This window comes from Anopheles bellator, chromosome 1, assembly GCF_943735745.2.
Source record: "Anopheles bellator chromosome 1, idAnoBellAS_SP24_06.2, whole genome shotgun sequence".
NCBI classification, from domain to species: Eukaryota; Metazoa; Arthropoda; class Insecta; order Diptera; family Culicidae; genus Anopheles; species Anopheles bellator.
In genome coordinates, this window is record NC_071285.1 from 59,854,736 (window position 1) to 59,872,458 (window position 17,723).

Sequence of the window (17,723 nt, forward strand, 5' to 3'; positions counted from 1 at the left end):
TCAGATTAAACTTTCACGACCTCCGGGGATTCCTCGGCATGTCGCTGCCACGAGTGGGTGCATTTTTTATGAATTATTAACCAAAATCGGCACGTAAGGTGGTGCGTTGGTTGATTGTTGGTAACTCAATCATTTGAGCCCACCGGGGATATAATCTGTCGGTCGAGCGTAGGCGCAACATGGCTCGTGTCACTTCACCCACAAAGCAATGACCGTCAGCTTATAAGAAAACCAACCTACAATTATTCCATTACGCCGGGTTCGTAAAGTAACGTCACTTCCCACCGAATGCTCTGCTTTGATATCGTTTTCAGTGGCCTAGTTCCTAGCCCCTTAAAACATTGTGTTAGTGATAAAAGTAAGGGTTCCATTGTTAATGTTTCTCAAATCTCTGTTCCGTTAGTCTTTACTTCGTAAATCTATATAAACGATTTTTCTGCCTTTTTGATCCACTTCCTTATGGTTCTCTGCCCTTCCAGAGGAACATCCGGAATAGATATCGACTTACGGCGCGTCGACATTGATCAGTGTTCGCAGAAGAACTCACCATCCGGGGCCCCGCAGCCATTAAACATTTTCGCCGGGACGGACAAGTGCAAGCAGCGGACCACGGAGGTAAGTCGCGTCCCTACACTTTCAGTTTCATTACATTCCCCAGTTCAACCCACAGCAACCGGAGCGGTGGTGCGTGAAAATCGTTGTGTGCCAATTGTTTCAGCTTTTGCGTGATGTCGGCGGTGGACTATTGTCTCTAGAGTTTCGCTTTTCTTTCAGTATCTTGGTACGTCGACAGACAAAGCAGCCAATTCTGGCGTTATTTCGAAAAACCCGTCAGCATGGTTCACCGCGCCGGGTATTCGGCGTCATCTTTATGGCCTGTGTAGGATGGCGAAAAGTTCAACTTGTTTCTTGTTTTTCTCCCGAAACGTGAAAAGGGTGCAACGGAGCGAAGGCTTTATTTAGAAAAAAAACCATGTTTGGCGCCCAGTAATTCCGGTAGCTTGGTCCGTTACGGGCGGCCTGTAAGGGCAGCTTTTCACCTTTTTGCTACTCGCAACAACAACACATTTCGGGGACGTGGGCGGGCTGTTGACGTATGACCAGCGCATTAAAATTTCAAAGGTGCACCACCTCTCAGAGGCAGGATTTATTTTTTCTGTGTCGTGCAGCTCACGTTGGCGATGCCAAAAACGATAAATTTTCATTGTTTTCATTAGTTCTAATTAATTTAATGACGGTCAACGGTCCAATAGTAATCCTCGTCGGTGTGTTTTTTACAGTGCACTCCCATTCCGGGTCTAGGCTTTCGTCGCGGATCCTATCGATGCATCTGCCGTAAGGGCTACTACTTTCCGGATACGACCATCGAGCAAAAGTACTTCAATGGCAGCACGCTGGAGGAAGAGTACGAAAAGCTTATGTTGGTAAGTGTCTGAAGTTGCGGCTTGTCAATGGCTCTCTCGAGACGGAAGATTAATTACGTTCTTTTGGCTCCAGAATGAGTATAGCACGTACAGCATACCAAACTCCTACGAGTGTCTGCAATGTGCCGAAGGATGCGACTCCTGCGAAGATGCGTCACCGTGCGTAGCGGCCTTAAACTGGCCGATGCGGACCTCTATCCTTGTGTTGGCCTGTGCCGTTATTGGTCTTCTGCCTCCTGCCGCCGTTTTTACGTTCAAATATCAACAAGTTAAGGTATGAAGCACTTTTCTCAGATAACACAGACATTTTTCTTCGAACACGATTATACGAGTACACGATTAACGCAATCTGATGATGACTCAATCGGAAACCTTCGATCTGGTCATTACCAAATGATCAGTACATTATGATCATGCAACACCAATTGAATTGACTGACAATTGAAAAATTAAGAATTAAAATTAAAACTCTTTTAAATTAAAAAGTCAAAAAATTTTACCAAGGACGAGTCCATAGCCGAAATGCAATGCTCAAAATTACCCGGACAGTTTACCGTAAAAAGGACAGACAAGCGCAAAACTTTTATCCCTAGCGAATAAAAGCTGGCAATTATTTGCGAAAATTCTCTTGAAATTAAACTCCTTCGAGCACAAAAACGGAACATGTAATTTTCCTCTTTAACACAGTTTTTTCCCTGTCTGTCTCTTTCGTCCACTCTCCACAATCTCACAGGTTGTTCGTGCTGCAAGTCCGGCGCTGCTGCGCGTAATCGCTCTGGGTGCGTTTTGCATTTATTGCACGGTAAGTCTTCTGCCGCCGGCACCGGGGTTGGCCGGGTTGAATAGAAAGGATACGTTTCGTATTTGACTGTAGCTTTCAGCGGAAAACTGTCCCTTTCGGCACCGTATGCTGCCTTATGGCTTGGGCGGGAGCAATCCGTACCGTCGGTACATTAATCTTGTTCCGTTTCAAGCCGATTAGGTTTTCCTTGTATCCACCAGCTTCGAGTCGCTGCGTGCAATAAATTCTCCAAATTCTCTGTCAAATCTTTCGCTCCAAGAATTCCACAAAAAGCGACCGTCACTAGAAAATATTCTTAAAAAGGATTATCGCTGTGTGAACAACGACCAGAAAAAAGCCACGTACAATACGTTGTCTTTAATTTGATTTTGAATTCATGAATACTGAAACACGAGTTGCGTTGTGTGCTTTTTCCATTACATTCTACACAAAAAAGCGCGCCAAATACGAGGCCAAAACGAACATAAATCAGTGCTCACAGTTCACAGTGTTGTGTTGCTTCGCTACTCCTGAGTGTCCAGTCATGTGTCTCTTGCAGGCGCTAGCGTTGTGATGCATAACTGTGGTGACTACCGTGCGAAAGGAGCATTTAAAGCAATTCCTCCCTCATTGCTGGCGTCAAAGTAATGACCGTAAAAATCCAGCGGCAGGTGACGCTACAGAGCCGATGAAAAACCTGCTCTTAACTTCGTTCGGATACTGTCGGCATCACTAATTATTCTCATTTATGCTCATCGCGAATAAGTCATCGCAGTCTTCGACATCGTAGCCAGAAATTTGAGAGAGGTTCGCTACGCAGTCCAATAAAGAATTCAACATGCCGTACCTACAGCAATCTGCATAAATAACTACCAAGAGCGATCCTCGTCGTGCGAAAACTGTGAAATAAGAGAGATAACAATTTGTGCCATAATTGTCCTTTTCGGCTCCATGCCAGTTCGCAAATTGTCGATTGCATTTTCAACACAAGTCTGGAAACGTAAAAAAATATCCTTCCGTCTCTTTTCCAGTCGGTAGTGATGTATCCACCGCCATCGCTCTACTCCTGCACGGCACGCATCTGGCTACGGGAAATCGGATTTTCCCTGACCTATGGGGCGCTGATGCTGAAAACCTGGCGGTAAGTTGACGTTGACGGTGAACGCATCAGGAACCGAATCCTCCGCACAAAACGAACGTCTTTCTTCAAAAACGAAAGAAATGTGCACAGTAAATTGCAAATAAACCAACAAAAAATTATCATGCACGGCGGGTAATTAACGTTTCTATTCGTTTTGGTACCCGACTCTTCCAGCATATCGGTCATTTTTCGCGTCCGGTCAGCGAAGGCGGTCAAAATCACGGACGCGTATCTACTGAAGCGGATCGGAGTGCTGTGCGGTTGCGTGGGGATCGCACTCCTGGTGCGCACCTTAGTGGCCCCGCCGGTCGTGATCGTGGGCCGTACGGCCGACAACCTGAAAGCGTTCCTGTGCAAAACCGACTGGTGGGACCATACCTTCACGTCGAGTAAGTATCCGCCGTCGGCAGCGCCCAACGGTCGAGCCCTTCCACGTAGCTCAAGTCAACCGAGTTGGATTAATTAAAATGTTTTGGTCCGTTTAATTGGCTTTCCCAGCCAATGGCCCCGGGCTCGACGGGCGAATCATTGGGATTCGCAGAGTTTTTCTTGGTTTTTATTTTGCACAGCACCGTGGTCAACCTCAACACGGATGCGCCAGCGGAAGTTGTTTCCCGTAATGGCACTAACTGTGCAGACAGACTAAGACGCCGGGTGGCCATAATTTAATGGTGAAAGTTACGATTAATTTTGCGTGCAGGCGCAAAACGTGCGATAATAACGAACTTGCAGTTCGGTACAGGCTCCCTTCAACAAGCCAGAAGTATCAACCCTTTAACAAGCATTAAACTGCGAGAGTTATTTCATAGGATCCACTTTATGTTTTCACAGCGCCCTCCTTCGTCTTGCAGTGTTTTGAATTATTATTATTTTAATTACACGACTGCGTGGTATATCACAAAAAGTGCCAGAGCCCAAGTTGGCCCAAAAGTTTACTATTAAAAGCATATTTCAAACGAACGCCCGCTTACGCCCGTAGTCGGTTCAAACTTGTAACAGTTTCTTCCTTTTCCGGCTGTGTAGGAAAAACCATGGACTAACTTTCACACCTTTGTGCAATCACTTCATCATGGCCACAAAAACTCGCTTCCAAGAAGGCGAACCACCTTCCTATGTTTGGTTCACAGTGGCCGCTTTTCGTCATTAGTTTGCCGACAAACCTATGGTGAACTGCACGCGCTGAGGCGAGCCTCGGCTTGCTAGAAAGTCCGCGTGTGCACTCTAAGCTTCAATTACTGGCACATGGTGCCAAGGGTCGATCCCGGAAACGGGTTTCTTTTCGCTCCTCGTACGGCCGTTAGTTTCTTGTAACAACTTCATGATACTAACTACCATGCCGTGCGCCACGTAACAGTGTAGAAGAGCGCTGTTTGGCAACACAACATGAAACTTTCATTTTTTGTGCAAGAAGAATGAGATTTTGGAGTAACGGGTACGATGTTTTACTTGCCACCGAAAAAGAAAGGTGCCAGTAAATTTGTTCTCTACTCCAGGCACCTTTCGAGGGAGAACCCTTTAGTATGCACAAGCTCGCAGGATAGTGCAGAGCTTCGGCCCTCAGCGTACGTTACAAATTGGATCCAACTTTTGCTGCCGGTAACACACTGGTGGGTCAGGATGGGAACAGTTGTTTTTGTTCGAAACAACTTCTTATCTATCCATATTTTGTGGGGCTCCCAACCTTTGTGGCGCCCAAGCTTTCGTGGGACTTTTCCCGTTTGATTAAAAAATATTTACCGTAACTCAAACAGCGCCCGAAGTTTGCCTCTAAAATATGAAAACTAAACAAACCTTCTTCTCGCCACAACTGAGATACCTTTTCCGGGTTGTCCGGGATGAAAAATTCGACCGAACCTACATACTAAAGCAAAAACCGTAAAATTTCCTTTTTTCTTGCTACATCGTGTGCCGTACGCCGTTCCATCGATACTAACAACAATGGCGGTGCAAAATCCATCGCCCAAACCATACACTTCCGGTGTACCGCTGGCCGTGAAATATGGCGAAACATAAAAACAAAATAAAAAAAACCCTACACACCGACCCGTCCGACCGATATTCGCAGTGGAAGTCCTGTTTCTGGCTTGGGGCGTTCGGCTCTGCATCATGGTGCGGAAGGCACCGTCCGAGTTCAACGAAAGCCGCTTCATTTCGATGGCGATCTACAACGAATTCCTTCTGACATGCTTCCTCAACGTGTCCATGTAAGTATATTATCAGACAGACGAACGTCACGCATGATTTACACTCCAAAGCTATGCTCCTATTCACTAAGTTGATGGGTGCCAGCGTTTCGGTGGCTGTGCCATCGGCCAATAGCCGGGGACACGATCATTAACACATTGCAAAGTCACTATTAGCCGGACCTGAGTTCACTGAAAATGTATTTTAAAATGCAAGCAAAGCCTCCGTTACTTCTAGCTTTTGTATACGATTGTTTTTATAACACCTTTCATTCCAATTACGAGCGAGTTACTCTTTGGAATCGAAAACGGCCACGAAACGGAAGTGCTGAAAGTACTTCACATTTTGCTTCAAACTTTGCCAAAATAATTAATAACAAATATTTGTCATCCTCAGTTTGGCAATCCATTTACAAAGAGGTTCGAATTTAATTAATCAGAGTGCCCCTCCAAATCGATTGTCCGAATCCAAGAGGAAACGCTCCGACACTTCAAAGGCACAGCCGGACACGGAATGAAGTACGGACACAAAAAATCGCGATCGATTATTAATTTGCGGCCGCGGTTGGTAAACGGGCAGCGAACCACGCATTTGGCCAGCACTCCGAGCGTGCAATCAATGCGGATGCATATTTCAAGCAGTTGCACTTTGAAATCGGCCAACGCCAAACAGCGAAAAGCATAAAAAGTTTACCCAATATTGAATTTAATTATGCATCGGAGAGTGATGCAAAAAGCATATTCACAGCAGTGACCGTGACGCCTGTTCCGGCTGCATCCGTCGCTATCGACGATGGCAATCGATTGCAAACTAATGAACGTTTGAATATAAAAATTATTATCCTTAAACCCTTCACTTGCCAGACAAACATGTTGCTTTGCCACCTGGCCACTTCACCGCTCGCACCAGGTCATAACAGATTGCTACAATGAGTTGCGAATTTGCACACACCGATTGACCGCGGTGAACGAGGTATTTCATTTTGTTTAATATTCCACGTCGTCTGGGGTCGTTTTTTAGTTTGTATCCAATCTGTAGAGAGTGTGTGTGCCAAGTCGGCAACATATGGCCATGAATCGACTCCGCATGGATCCTTCACCGGGTGGCCCATAAGATTCGAATGTTGGTGATGCTTTACGAGCCCCGCCGCAGTTGGATAAAATCATCGAGCGTTCATCATCATCATGGGCGTACCCTTTGGAGAGCTTTTTATTAAGCATTTCTGGCGCTTACGTTGGGCCCTATCGTTTGTTGATACTGGCCGGATCCGTTGGATTTATGGATGAAAAGTGTGGGAACATTACCACAACCCATCATCGAGGGGTGGCCGGTTGGTTGGTTGCCACTTTCATCGATCCTTCCGATGATGGGTTTTTAATGTCCGTTTCTTAACAGACTTCCATTCGCTCTGGCTCCAGAATCGCACTTATCTGCGATCCACGTCGGTTAATGGTCGAAAGGCAACTCCGGCTCGCTCAAGCGCAGGTCAACATGGCCACTAGCCTTAGCAGCCGCACTCCGGGCTATGCAAATACGCTTCATTGATATTCAAGGCGAGCGTATTTATTGGAAAATGTAGCTTCCTTTGCGTACCATTACCTGAGTTAAGCGAAACTCGAGCAAGATTGCGCTCACTGGCCACAAAAGAGCAGCACCGGGATGGTCCCAGTCATCGGTTTCGGAAAGTTTTTGGTCTTGCCAGTGAGATTAGCCCAGATTAGTGCCGATGTGCTGTAGGTCCATTACAATGTGAACATCTCTGTGCCCGAGTAATCTGTTGAAGTAAGAAAGCACATTTGCAACAATTTTCAATCGATAAAAATCAATTGGAAATGCCAACAAAAAAGCTCTCTTTGCTCAATTTATCTTATCACTTCACTCAACGCTACACTACGCAACACCAACATACCACCTGGGAGCCACTATATAACCACTAGTTGGTCCCGGCTGGCAGGGCAAAAAGCGTACAAATCCCGTTCATTCGACGCTAGTCAAATGGTCATCGTGGGCTTTCTGGCAACGGAACGGACCAATCGCAAAGAATGAAACTGTTTGAGATCCGCTGAAAAGGTTCATGCATCACCGGTTTGACGTAAGAAGATGCCAGCCGATCCATCTCCCCAGGCCGACCATCCGAGATGCTTCCTGCTTTGGCTGCATCAGTGGCCAGGCAAAAGTAAAGGAACAAAGATTCCATCTACCACCGTGGTCGGTTTTTTCTCCCGCAAAAGCATCTCTCCGGAGTCCGGAGCTAACCATTTCCATTTTTCACCATTCCTGGTCGACCGGGAAAGCGCACTTTTTTCGGGGCACACCGCAAGGCAGGCAAAAACAAGAAACAAACACTCAGCTGCCAACTCATCCGCAAGATGCGTTGGGATGGCGGAAAGCGAAGAAAAGCGGCACGAAAAAACGCCACACGAAAAAGCCAAACGAAACAAAACATGGTGTAAAATAAATCAAGCCAGTTGGCCGGTCCACGTCGGTCGGTCGCGACCGACGAGGCTTTCGTGGTGAGAAGAAACCCCCACAAAAAGTCGGTTGTCGGTAATAAATCGTACTGCCACCCGTCGGCCTTTCCACGACGCCACGACGGCCACGGCCGGATGGGAATAATCAATCCCCCACCGTCCAGAAGGCCATTTTGACGGCACCGCTCAAGAAGACATCAGAAGGATGCTCAGGGATGAAGGATCTGTGACGGTGGCCTTCGGGGAACTTTTTCTCCAGCAGCTCCAGCTTAATGACCTCCCGCAATAAACTATTCAACAATTTTGCATCTTCCCCCGGGGCCCGTGGATGTTGCGAACGCGTCAAACCGGTACTCTCCAGCCGGCCAGATTTGTCATCTTGGAAATCAGTGCACCACAGTAAGGCCACAGCCCCTAGCGATTTGAAGACGTCATTTCTTTGGCAGTTAAAATGTGGAAGGCTCCTGCGCAAGAAGATTCTCGTGGCCGATGTTCTCGCCGGGAGAGAACTTTCAAACTCCAGAACCTTTGCCCTATTTTCTGGGATGCAGCAGAGTTTTCGGGGGGAGAATACTAAAGATCATCCACGATCTTTATGCCACACCGACGCGACGACACCGATGATGAGAGTGTTGATGGCCATTATGTGTGCGCTTTCTTCCCTAGCATCCTTTCGTGGCGGCTCTGGAACGGAATGGCACTCCCGTTCCGTTGCGCCCGCATTACATTACAGTTTTTCTTATGCCATCAACCGTGTTCTTTCCCGTTCCTGTCCTTGCGGCCGTTTGCTCACCAACCGTTTTCTTTTTATTACAGGTTGTTCCTGCAGTCGCCCGCTAATCCCGATTTATTGTACATCATATTTTTCTGTCACACGCAGCTTACGGTCACGCTGCTGCTGGCTTTGATTTTTGGCAGCAAGGTAAGGATTGTATGGCCCACCCCGAGCCCCGTAGCGAGCCACAGTTCCCGAACGAGTTCGAAGCTGGATTGCCGGGGATTTCCCAATCGTTATTCTTTGCCCATCCCCATTCCGCCGTCCCGTCCCGGGAATGGTGAGCCAAATAAATGTCCTTTTGGGGAAAGTTGATTGCTGCTGGTGGTGGTGGTGCTGCTGCTTCAAGAGCTCTTTTTCTTGCGAAACAACGTCGTTTTTCTAAGTCACGATCCCGTCGCTAAACGGTCGGATGTTTTGGGGTTTGTTTGCTTCTTTGGAACGAGTGGCTGTCAGCGGGCAAAGTGGAAGTGGACAAAAGGGAGTTTTTAATTCTTACGTTTATTTCTATTTCTTGCTCGTTTCGCGAGGCGCTTTAGTGACATGGCGCAAACAGAAATCAACAAAAACTACCCAGAAACCGTTTGCCGAGGCAATGCACCGCTTTCGAGTGTTGATAAAAAACTCATCCGGAGGAAAAAAAGGCGACACGCCGGGTGCACCGGTACCGAAAGATCTAAGGATTTTTCTTTGCGATAAATTTCTTGGAATCCAGCATTCCATCTAGCTCAAATCTATGCCTTTTAAGCTGAGGACGACGACAGGGCCACCAGCATAATATGAACAGATGATGAAACGGATTTTATAATGCTTTGGACGTTTATCGCCTTGACAGGCTTCCGAGCACTAATTTGAATAGAACACACAAAAGAGAACCTGAATTAAATAATTTTCCATTGCGAATTGAAATGCTCATATTTTACTTCAGGACAATAAAGTAAAGATTCTGTTCTGAATGCGCCGCTTTCGTTCCAACAACACCGACCAACATTTTTGAACCCAAATCCTTTCCGCTCTTCAATTAAATCTGGCCAATAGCTCTTCCGCCCAGGCAACCCGCCACATCCGTGATTGAGTTTCCCGATAAAATGATATTTTACAAGTGTTCCTACTAAAGATTGCGCCCTCCCAGATGAATTCACCCAATCCAGAACGCCCGGAGCGGTAACGGGCCGAAAGTTGACGACGGAATGCTTAATTGGATGTCCCGTCCGTGTTCCTTTCCCACATCCTAGCGGCGGACAAGTTTCAGCATTCAAAAACTTCTCGCCAAACCGGCTGGGGAGGAAATCGTTCACGATCGTACCTTTACTTACAGGTTTACCTGGTGTTCCGGGGCGGCGGCAAACATCAGGACGATCCGACCGGTCTCGGCATCAAGCCATCTGGTGCCAAATTTATTAGCCGCTCGCACGGACGTACCTTCGCCAATGCGAGCAGCGTCACGACATCCACCGCCCAGCTTGGGGCAAACATCGGTAAGTAAGCTGGACAACGGGGGTCATTCGGGAAAGGGACACAGGGGCACACAAGAATTTATCGGAACCTGTCGACGGAACAAATCGAAAAAAGGAGCCCATAGTCCTGCAGGAAGGCGCCGGGTGGACACTGCAAGCGTTAGGGATCGAGAAAAATAAACCGAGCGCATCCTTGCTCCGGGTTAGAGGACCCCACAGTGCCCCCAAACCCAGCTCAGGAGCGGGATGCGTTTCCCTGCCCGGGTCCGAGGTATGCACAAAATGTACACACCCCAACACACCCCTAGAGGTACCCTGCGGGTGCCAGATTGTTTTCGTTTCATTAAATTCAATTTGGAAAACTATTTGACATAAGCTGAGGACGCTCCGGGAGCGCACTGCAGCAACAAAACCGGCAAACTTTTGCACCATTTATCAGGGAATGGAGAGGACCCCCGGCAGGCACTCCCCGGTTCTCGGGCTCTCGGGCAAATCAAAGGTTACGGATAGATAGAAATGGACCCAAAACAAGTCCTAAAAAAGGAGCGACCAAACAGGAAAGGCTTCCTGGCTGCGCGTTCGTTTCCTGTTCCGGACTCGCGTCGTCCGCTCGCTGTGTGTCTGGGTCTATGTGGTTTTTTCAGTCCACTTCCCCACAGTAAAGCAAATAACCGAGCAAACCAATTACACACCAGTCCGAGGCAAATTTCGATAAATCACCTCACTCGAGATCATTGCGGAAGTTGTGCGGCCAGCCGGACGGCGGGGGCCACAGGGCGGGTGCCCGCACAAAGCACAACCCTGGCTGAAAGGAGGTTCCGGTCCGGTCCGGTGGCCGAATGTAATGTTGGCGCAGCCCTCGCTGGCCGGCCACAAGTGATCAAGAATCACTAGAACAGGTTTCGGGGACAACGAGGCCGACCCCGACCCGGGGCGGATGATGAATGCAGTAATGGATGGAGACGCTTGTTTGGAACGGCGACCGGCACCCGGACCCATCCATTTTCCGATGAATTATCGTTATCGCATTCCGCAGCCGGTGCGAATGATCGAGAAGCTATTTTCATTATCCCTGCGCCATAGTTAGCAGCGCTGGCCATGCTCACACAAGTGACGTTTAGAGGATTTCTGACCCTTTTCTGGTGGCCAGTTGATTAAGCTCGAGGAAGAATTATTACTTATCGATCGTTCAGCTTGGGTCGCATTGCGACAGGGCGCGGCCCTCGAGCTGTGGAGGTCGATTGCCGCTCACAGGTTGATAGATGAGATTGGTAGGGAATTGTTTAGTAAATATACCGTTTTTTACAGAAAGGCATGGACATTAAAGTTTTAAACGCGTTTGTTTTAAATTCCTATCTCTCGAACCCGAGCGGATGGCCGTCGACGAGTTTTTTCGCTCCGCACAACACCTCCGATCGATTTTTGCCACGTTTCATCCGTGCATGAATATTAATGCTGGTAGGTGGTGGTGACCCCAGTGCCGAACGGAGTCTACCCAGCGACGACCGCAGCCCAGTGGCCAGCGAGAGGAAATTAAAAAGCAAACTATTTCGTCCACCATGTCCTTTTTTCGGATTTACAAACGAACGAAAAACGGCGAATGCGATCAAAAAGCTCACCAATGCTCTCTGGACCGTGACAGGGCGGTTTCGTGGCACGGTGGTCCGGATTATGGGGAAAAAATGGTGCGACTGGCACACGAGCAGCAGACTGCTAAAGACCACACCCGCCCGTCGTCCATTCCATTCTGTCTGCGGTCTTCATCTTTGATAAGTCCCGGCACCCCGGCGCACGAGAGAAACAGGAAATGTTCGTTTGGTTTATTTTAATTAGAATGTTGCACTCTCTGCGGGCCTGGGATAAGGAGGTTTTTGATTCAACTGCTCGTTGGTGGGCTTTTCTGCCGCCTGGCCTGGACCGCAGTTACGGTGCTAACCGGTAAGCTGGCTGGTGCACGTATTTGGTCTAATTTATCTGTCCCTTCGGTGTCGCCAGATTTCGGCCGAGCACATTTTAGAGCAAGAAAAAAGCCCGCCCAGCGTAATGGTGAAGGAGTGACCACATCCGGTATGTCTCTCTCTCGTCTCGTTGCAGTGAACGAGGGCCGGCTGACGGAAACGGAAGCAGCGGAAGAACTGAAGCAGCTCTACACGCAACTCCAGCGGTTGTACGAGCGCATCCCACAGCGCGGAGCCGCCATCTTGACCGTCGCGAGTCTGATGGAAGCATGTCGCTGTTCCACGCTCAAGCCACCGGCCCTCGGTGCCCTCGGAGCCCCCAGTCCCCTGAAGGCCATCCAGGCCGGCCCGACCGAAGCCATCCGGCCGGCCCTCGATGGGACGACAACGAACGCTTCCGGTGCATCGCCCACAGTGCAGCTTCTAGACAAGAGCACCAACACCAGCACGATCGCAACCATCCCGAATGGTACCGGAGTTTGCCACGGAGTGCCCGACGGAGGATTGGCCATGGTTGCGTCGCAGACGCGAATCACCATCACCGACGAGGTGGCGGACGCAGAGGACGTCGATGCAGGTCGGCAGTCGGGCACCGGAGCCCGATCGATCGACGGCAGTGACTTTCGGCTGGACCACCAGCAGCTGCAGTGCATGTGCAGTGGCGGTGCCGAGGAGGACCGGTGCGGTAGCGACCAGTGCTGCTGCTGCGGTTGTGGCTGCTGCCCTTCGAGACGCTCGCATCGACAGCGGGAGCAGCCCCACAACGATAGTGTGATAAATTACTCCAACGCCGGCAGTGCGGGCCGCACGGTTAATTGTAATTGTAAGATAAGTGCAGTGAACGATGTGTCGGAGGCCGAGGGCCGGGCCCGACGAGCCAAACGGCCCGGCTCCGAGCTGGTGCTAAGCTGTCAGTTTAGTGGTGCCGGCGGTTCGAGTGCGGCTCTTTTGAGTGCCAGCCAGCTGCAGCAGCAGGGACCGCTACCGCCGCAGCATCAGTGTGTCTCCAGCACGTCCAGTGACTACAGTGAGCTCAGTACAAAAGCGTTCGAATCTTGTGATAATCCGCCACATCAGCCCCACCGGCCCGTAAACCACCAGCACTGCCATCCACCGCAGCAGCAGCAGCAACGACGACAACGGCAAACTTCCTGCTCCGGTGATAATTTAGATAATCATGCCCCTGCGGATCAGGCGGCGCGACGTGCCGGTGCGGGGGCCAACCGGCCGCAGCCCAGTGCCCCACCGGTCGCCCAGATGGGGAACTTAGAAAAGTTTAACAAATTGTACGCCGACTCCGGCAATAGGATAGATAGTTTGCAAGAAAATTTCCTCATGCGAGCTGCACTCACGACGGCGCTCCAGAACCTGGAGAACGAGAACCGGTCGCGGGGGGCACACCCGAACCATCGCCACCATCGGCGGTCGAGCGCGGACGGAGCGGACTCGTCCACGAGCCAGTCCACGGCCGGGGCCACCGAATCCGCCAGCTTCGACGAGCAGCTCCTGAGTGGGCTGGAGGTGGCGGACGAGCAGTCACGGATCCGAGTAGTGTCCGAATCGATCGAATCCTCACTCAGCTCACCGACGGCGGTTGGCGGAGAGCATCCAACAGCGATCACCGCCACCGGCGTAGGGCCACCTGGCGGCAAAACGATACAGCGTCCGGATGGATCGCCTCTGAACCCGAGCGACGGCAACAGCAGCGGCAGTGGCAGCGCCAATACGCTCGAAACGGCCGGTGCCGCCGCTGGTGCCGGTGGTGGTGGAAGTGGAAGCGCCAGTACCAGCGGAACGGGCAGTGGTAAGAAGAAGAAGTCACCCGAGAAGCGCTTGGTCATCGATCTGAACGATCGCTCCAAGTATACCGAGGAGGTGTCGGTGTGAGCAAAGACTGACGCTACACGACACCGACGATAACGAGTCCCGGGATCCGTCCGACGTCCAATCAGCGCACTACAATCGAATTGACGCGGACGCCGACAGATTAGGGAACACAATGGACGCCACTCTTTGTGCGCACCCCAGAGTTGTAATTGTAATGTAATTACGTTGTTTTCGGTGACGACGGGACAGCATACAACGTTTCGGGGTTACTTAACGAAAGTTAACTACCTTCGGGCTGATTGATTTTCATTCTTTCGCTCACAATCATGCCCCGTTCGACTCCACGTGCAGTGAAAAGTAGGAAAACTTTTCCGGAATTCCGGAATCGCTGAATAATTGAAGCAATGTCGGCCATTGTCGTGCATCGCTTTAACTGCGTCACATATCCACATTTGCTGGAGCATAACAAACACGCTTATCAACATCGCGATGCGCGCCAAACGTCGCAGTCATAAAATCAATTTATGTACTACACTCAACCCCCGGGAACACGTCCGGAAAAAGGGACGCTACTATTTCCTTGATGTTATCTCTCCGGAAACGGTGCGCGACAGCCGCCACACACTTCTCGGCACGCTCCTCCTTCGCTCCGAAGGGCGGCCACAATAATGGAGAGCAGAAAGTTGTTTGTACATTGGCTCGCGATCGGCTCCTGGCACGGCCAACAACATGTGAGTGCTGTCCTGCCACATTATTTCCAATTTTCTCCACACATGAACCCACCATCGTGGGCAAACACAGAAATATGACGCTCTTATTTTACGGAATCCCGCAGGCCGCGCGCCGTCAAAGCCCGGGCCGTCCGTAATCTGGAATGTTTATGAAATCGAACAATCGCACCGCATTCCGTGCAGTGAAATTGTTTACTAATGCTCGAAAAGTGCGTAGCGTTCCCCGGGAAAGATAAAAAGCCCCATTTTATGGCCCTGTCTTGGCTTCCTTATTGCTCTCTGAGAGAGTGCGTTACTTAGGGCACCTCATTTTCCCCAGCGGGTTTCGGTCAATAAAGCCCGACACATTTCCTTCCGTTCGTTCGAACGCCTTTCGGTGTCGAAATGTTGTGACAAATTTGCAAATACATGTTTAAATTGATACGCCAAACTGTCAGCAAGCGGTTTGAATGTTGCATTTTTCCCCTTGACACTCGTTACAACGTCTGCCGCCTATAATTTCCCACGAACCCACGCAAAGTCTCACACAAAGAAGTTGTAGCTTTGGTTTACCCTGCCCCACACGGGTCAGAAGAATGTGCACAAGAATGAAGCCACGATTCGCAGTACAGCGAAGTAATTCTTTTGATCTTTTCTGCGGTTCCTGTGGACCTCCATCTGGTTGCAGACAGTGCAAGAGCGGAGTTGGACGAATGGCAGTGTTTGGTGAAGCCCCGGCAAACCGGAAGCTCTGCGACGGGAACGTTCCTATCGCGTTTCAAATTAAATTTAACTTATCCCTCCGGCGATGGAGGCGCCTGGTCGGTCACGTGGCAACGGGATCAAATCGACGATGGAGACGCCTGACGACATTTGAGTCACTTGGCCACCCCTTGGCAGGAATGATAAAATCGTCCAAAATGCATTGCTTCCATATTGCCGGGGAACGGTATCGGATGGTTGGGTGATGGCCCGCTGGGTTGGGGGACTATTTTTATCGCGCCATAACACCGGTCGCGGTCGAAGAGTACAATATTGCGACACAAAGAAATTCAACCGAACGCGTTTCATGACACATGTGCTGAGATCTGATAAACGGGTAGACGATTACGCTTATCTGATGACTTTCTTTCCTACGCCAAGGGCCAACGCTGTTTCGTGTTGGCGGGCACGGAAGCGAGTCGTTTGGCGTGCTCAATCGCTATTATCTGTGCACGAATGACCAGTCCGAGACGAGTGAGAACACGAAACACTGCACAATAACGGTACCGCAGCGTCGATTGCGCAGAACAGCTTATTAGGACATGATTGATTCGAACGGCCCAAGCCTCGAGGACCCGATGCTCAGGTGTGCAACAGGAAACGACCATTGCACCGTAATTCAGCGCCTAGCAGAGGCAAAACTCTGTTTAGCCAGAAATTTTAATCAAAACAATCAACGCTCCGAAAAACTGGTTTCCGTTCGAGACTCGACGTTCTATACGTGTTTCCATTTAACGTGACGTTCTATACGTGTTCCTTCATTTGGAGTTGTGGCCGAGGTCGAGCTCCTCAGTTCCTGCTCAATATCCTTTTTTGTGAAACAACAAATTCTCCACAGAATTCACCAAAACCCTCCGTTAGGCAAAGACCAGCTTCGGTCGAATGGGGGCACTGCCAGGACACCCCGAAGAAGTTTCGTTAGCCAAGAGAGCCCCTTGGCAAGCGATTCCTTCCGTTGTTCGGGTCGGTGAGACACACTGGAAGTCCTGCGGTCGTCTGACTGTGGCTTTGGTTTGGGTTCTGGTGGACAATTTGTTGCCGGTGCCTCTCGTTCTTTAGCAGCTGAGTTTGATCAAACATATCGTGAAACCTTACCCAAAACATCCGGTGAAGGTACGTTAGATTATAAGATGTAGTGTTCAAACGCTGACAAAGTGCGCACCAACGCCACGGAACCGTTACTACATTCGTAAGTAGAAACGAAAAGGAGAATCAAAAGACATCGTTACTGTATATAGAGAGATGGAGACACTGAACGAAACGTTGCATCAATGTACAAAGAAACAATGTAAGAGTGTAAAAAATACTGTTAAACAAACAAGCGACCCATTCAATACGCGCTCAAACATTCGTTGCACTAGTCTGAAGAGAGTTTAAGGATCCTTCGTTGACTGTTCGAATATAATAGGTAAATGAATAGAGTAAACAAAGGTAAACATTGGTTGTGGTAGGTTTTGTGAGTTTTAGTTTTAGTTCCGTTCGACGACGACAAACGGTTTACTTGTTCAGACCCTATCTGTAAGACCCTTGCTATTACTTTACTAGGCCTAGCAATCGCATCACTGTACATTTGAATCGACACACGTTCCAAAGCACGCGTATATTAAGCCATCGAATATTGCACTCAATCGCCGCTTGGGAAGTACTTTATTCAGTGAGCATTCCAAACGAAAATCGTTATTCAATCGACACTATTTTAAAAATGCATAAGGTGCACAAGCGATTGTCCACCTTTGATCCCAGCGCATTGCACATGAAGCATTGAAAGTGAGATAGATAACTAAGTAGACATTTATACGTAAAATAGTTTAATTGATTACCCACAGAACGCTTCGCGCAGAATTATTTGCATGTGAGCGAAATCGAAGCACAGTGCACAGAACTAGCCAAAGATGCAGCAGCATTATTCTAGCAAAACTAGCGAACCATTTGGCGAACATGATGGACAATTTGTTAATGTTTTGTACAGTCATACATTTAAGTCAGCAAATCGTGCTATGTGTAGCTATATGTAGCGTACCAAAAATTGGCGAAAAACTGCGTATATTATCACACGAAGATTGTAGGCTAAGTCCAAAACTCGTAAGAACTAGTCCAAGGTTTGAGTCCAAGGCAGAGAAAAAGCTCTCATCTTCCTCTGGCGAGACCAGTAGAGAGAATACTATTATACTAAATAAAAGTACTATTTTATCAATTTGAAAACACAAATCGCTTCGCCATTTCTATGAAAAGT

General features: G+C 49.1%; 1 protein-coding gene across 1 annotated transcript in view; it reads left to right on the plus strand.

Moving 5' to 3' along the window:
- The window catches only part of LOC131216034 (uncharacterized), a 32,795-nt gene extending 18,717 nt beyond the window's left edge, over positions 1 to 14,078 (plus strand). Inside the window, exons 4-13 of the mRNA XM_058210431.1 lie at positions 480 to 615; positions 1,281 to 1,424; positions 1,498 to 1,698; positions 2,158 to 2,226; positions 3,237 to 3,346; positions 3,521 to 3,735; positions 5,412 to 5,550; positions 8,818 to 8,923; positions 10,095 to 10,254; positions 12,328 to 14,078. Coding sequence (XP_058066414.1) covers positions 480 to 615; positions 1,281 to 1,424; positions 1,498 to 1,698; positions 2,158 to 2,226; positions 3,237 to 3,346; positions 3,521 to 3,735; positions 5,412 to 5,550; positions 8,818 to 8,923; positions 10,095 to 10,254; positions 12,328 to 14,078 — 3,031 coding nt within the window. The remainder of the gene's footprint in view (positions 1 to 479; positions 616 to 1,280; positions 1,425 to 1,497; positions 1,699 to 2,157; positions 2,227 to 3,236; positions 3,347 to 3,520; positions 3,736 to 5,411; positions 5,551 to 8,817; positions 8,924 to 10,094; positions 10,255 to 12,327) is intronic.
- Positions 14,079 to 17,723: the final 3,645 nt, after the last annotated feature.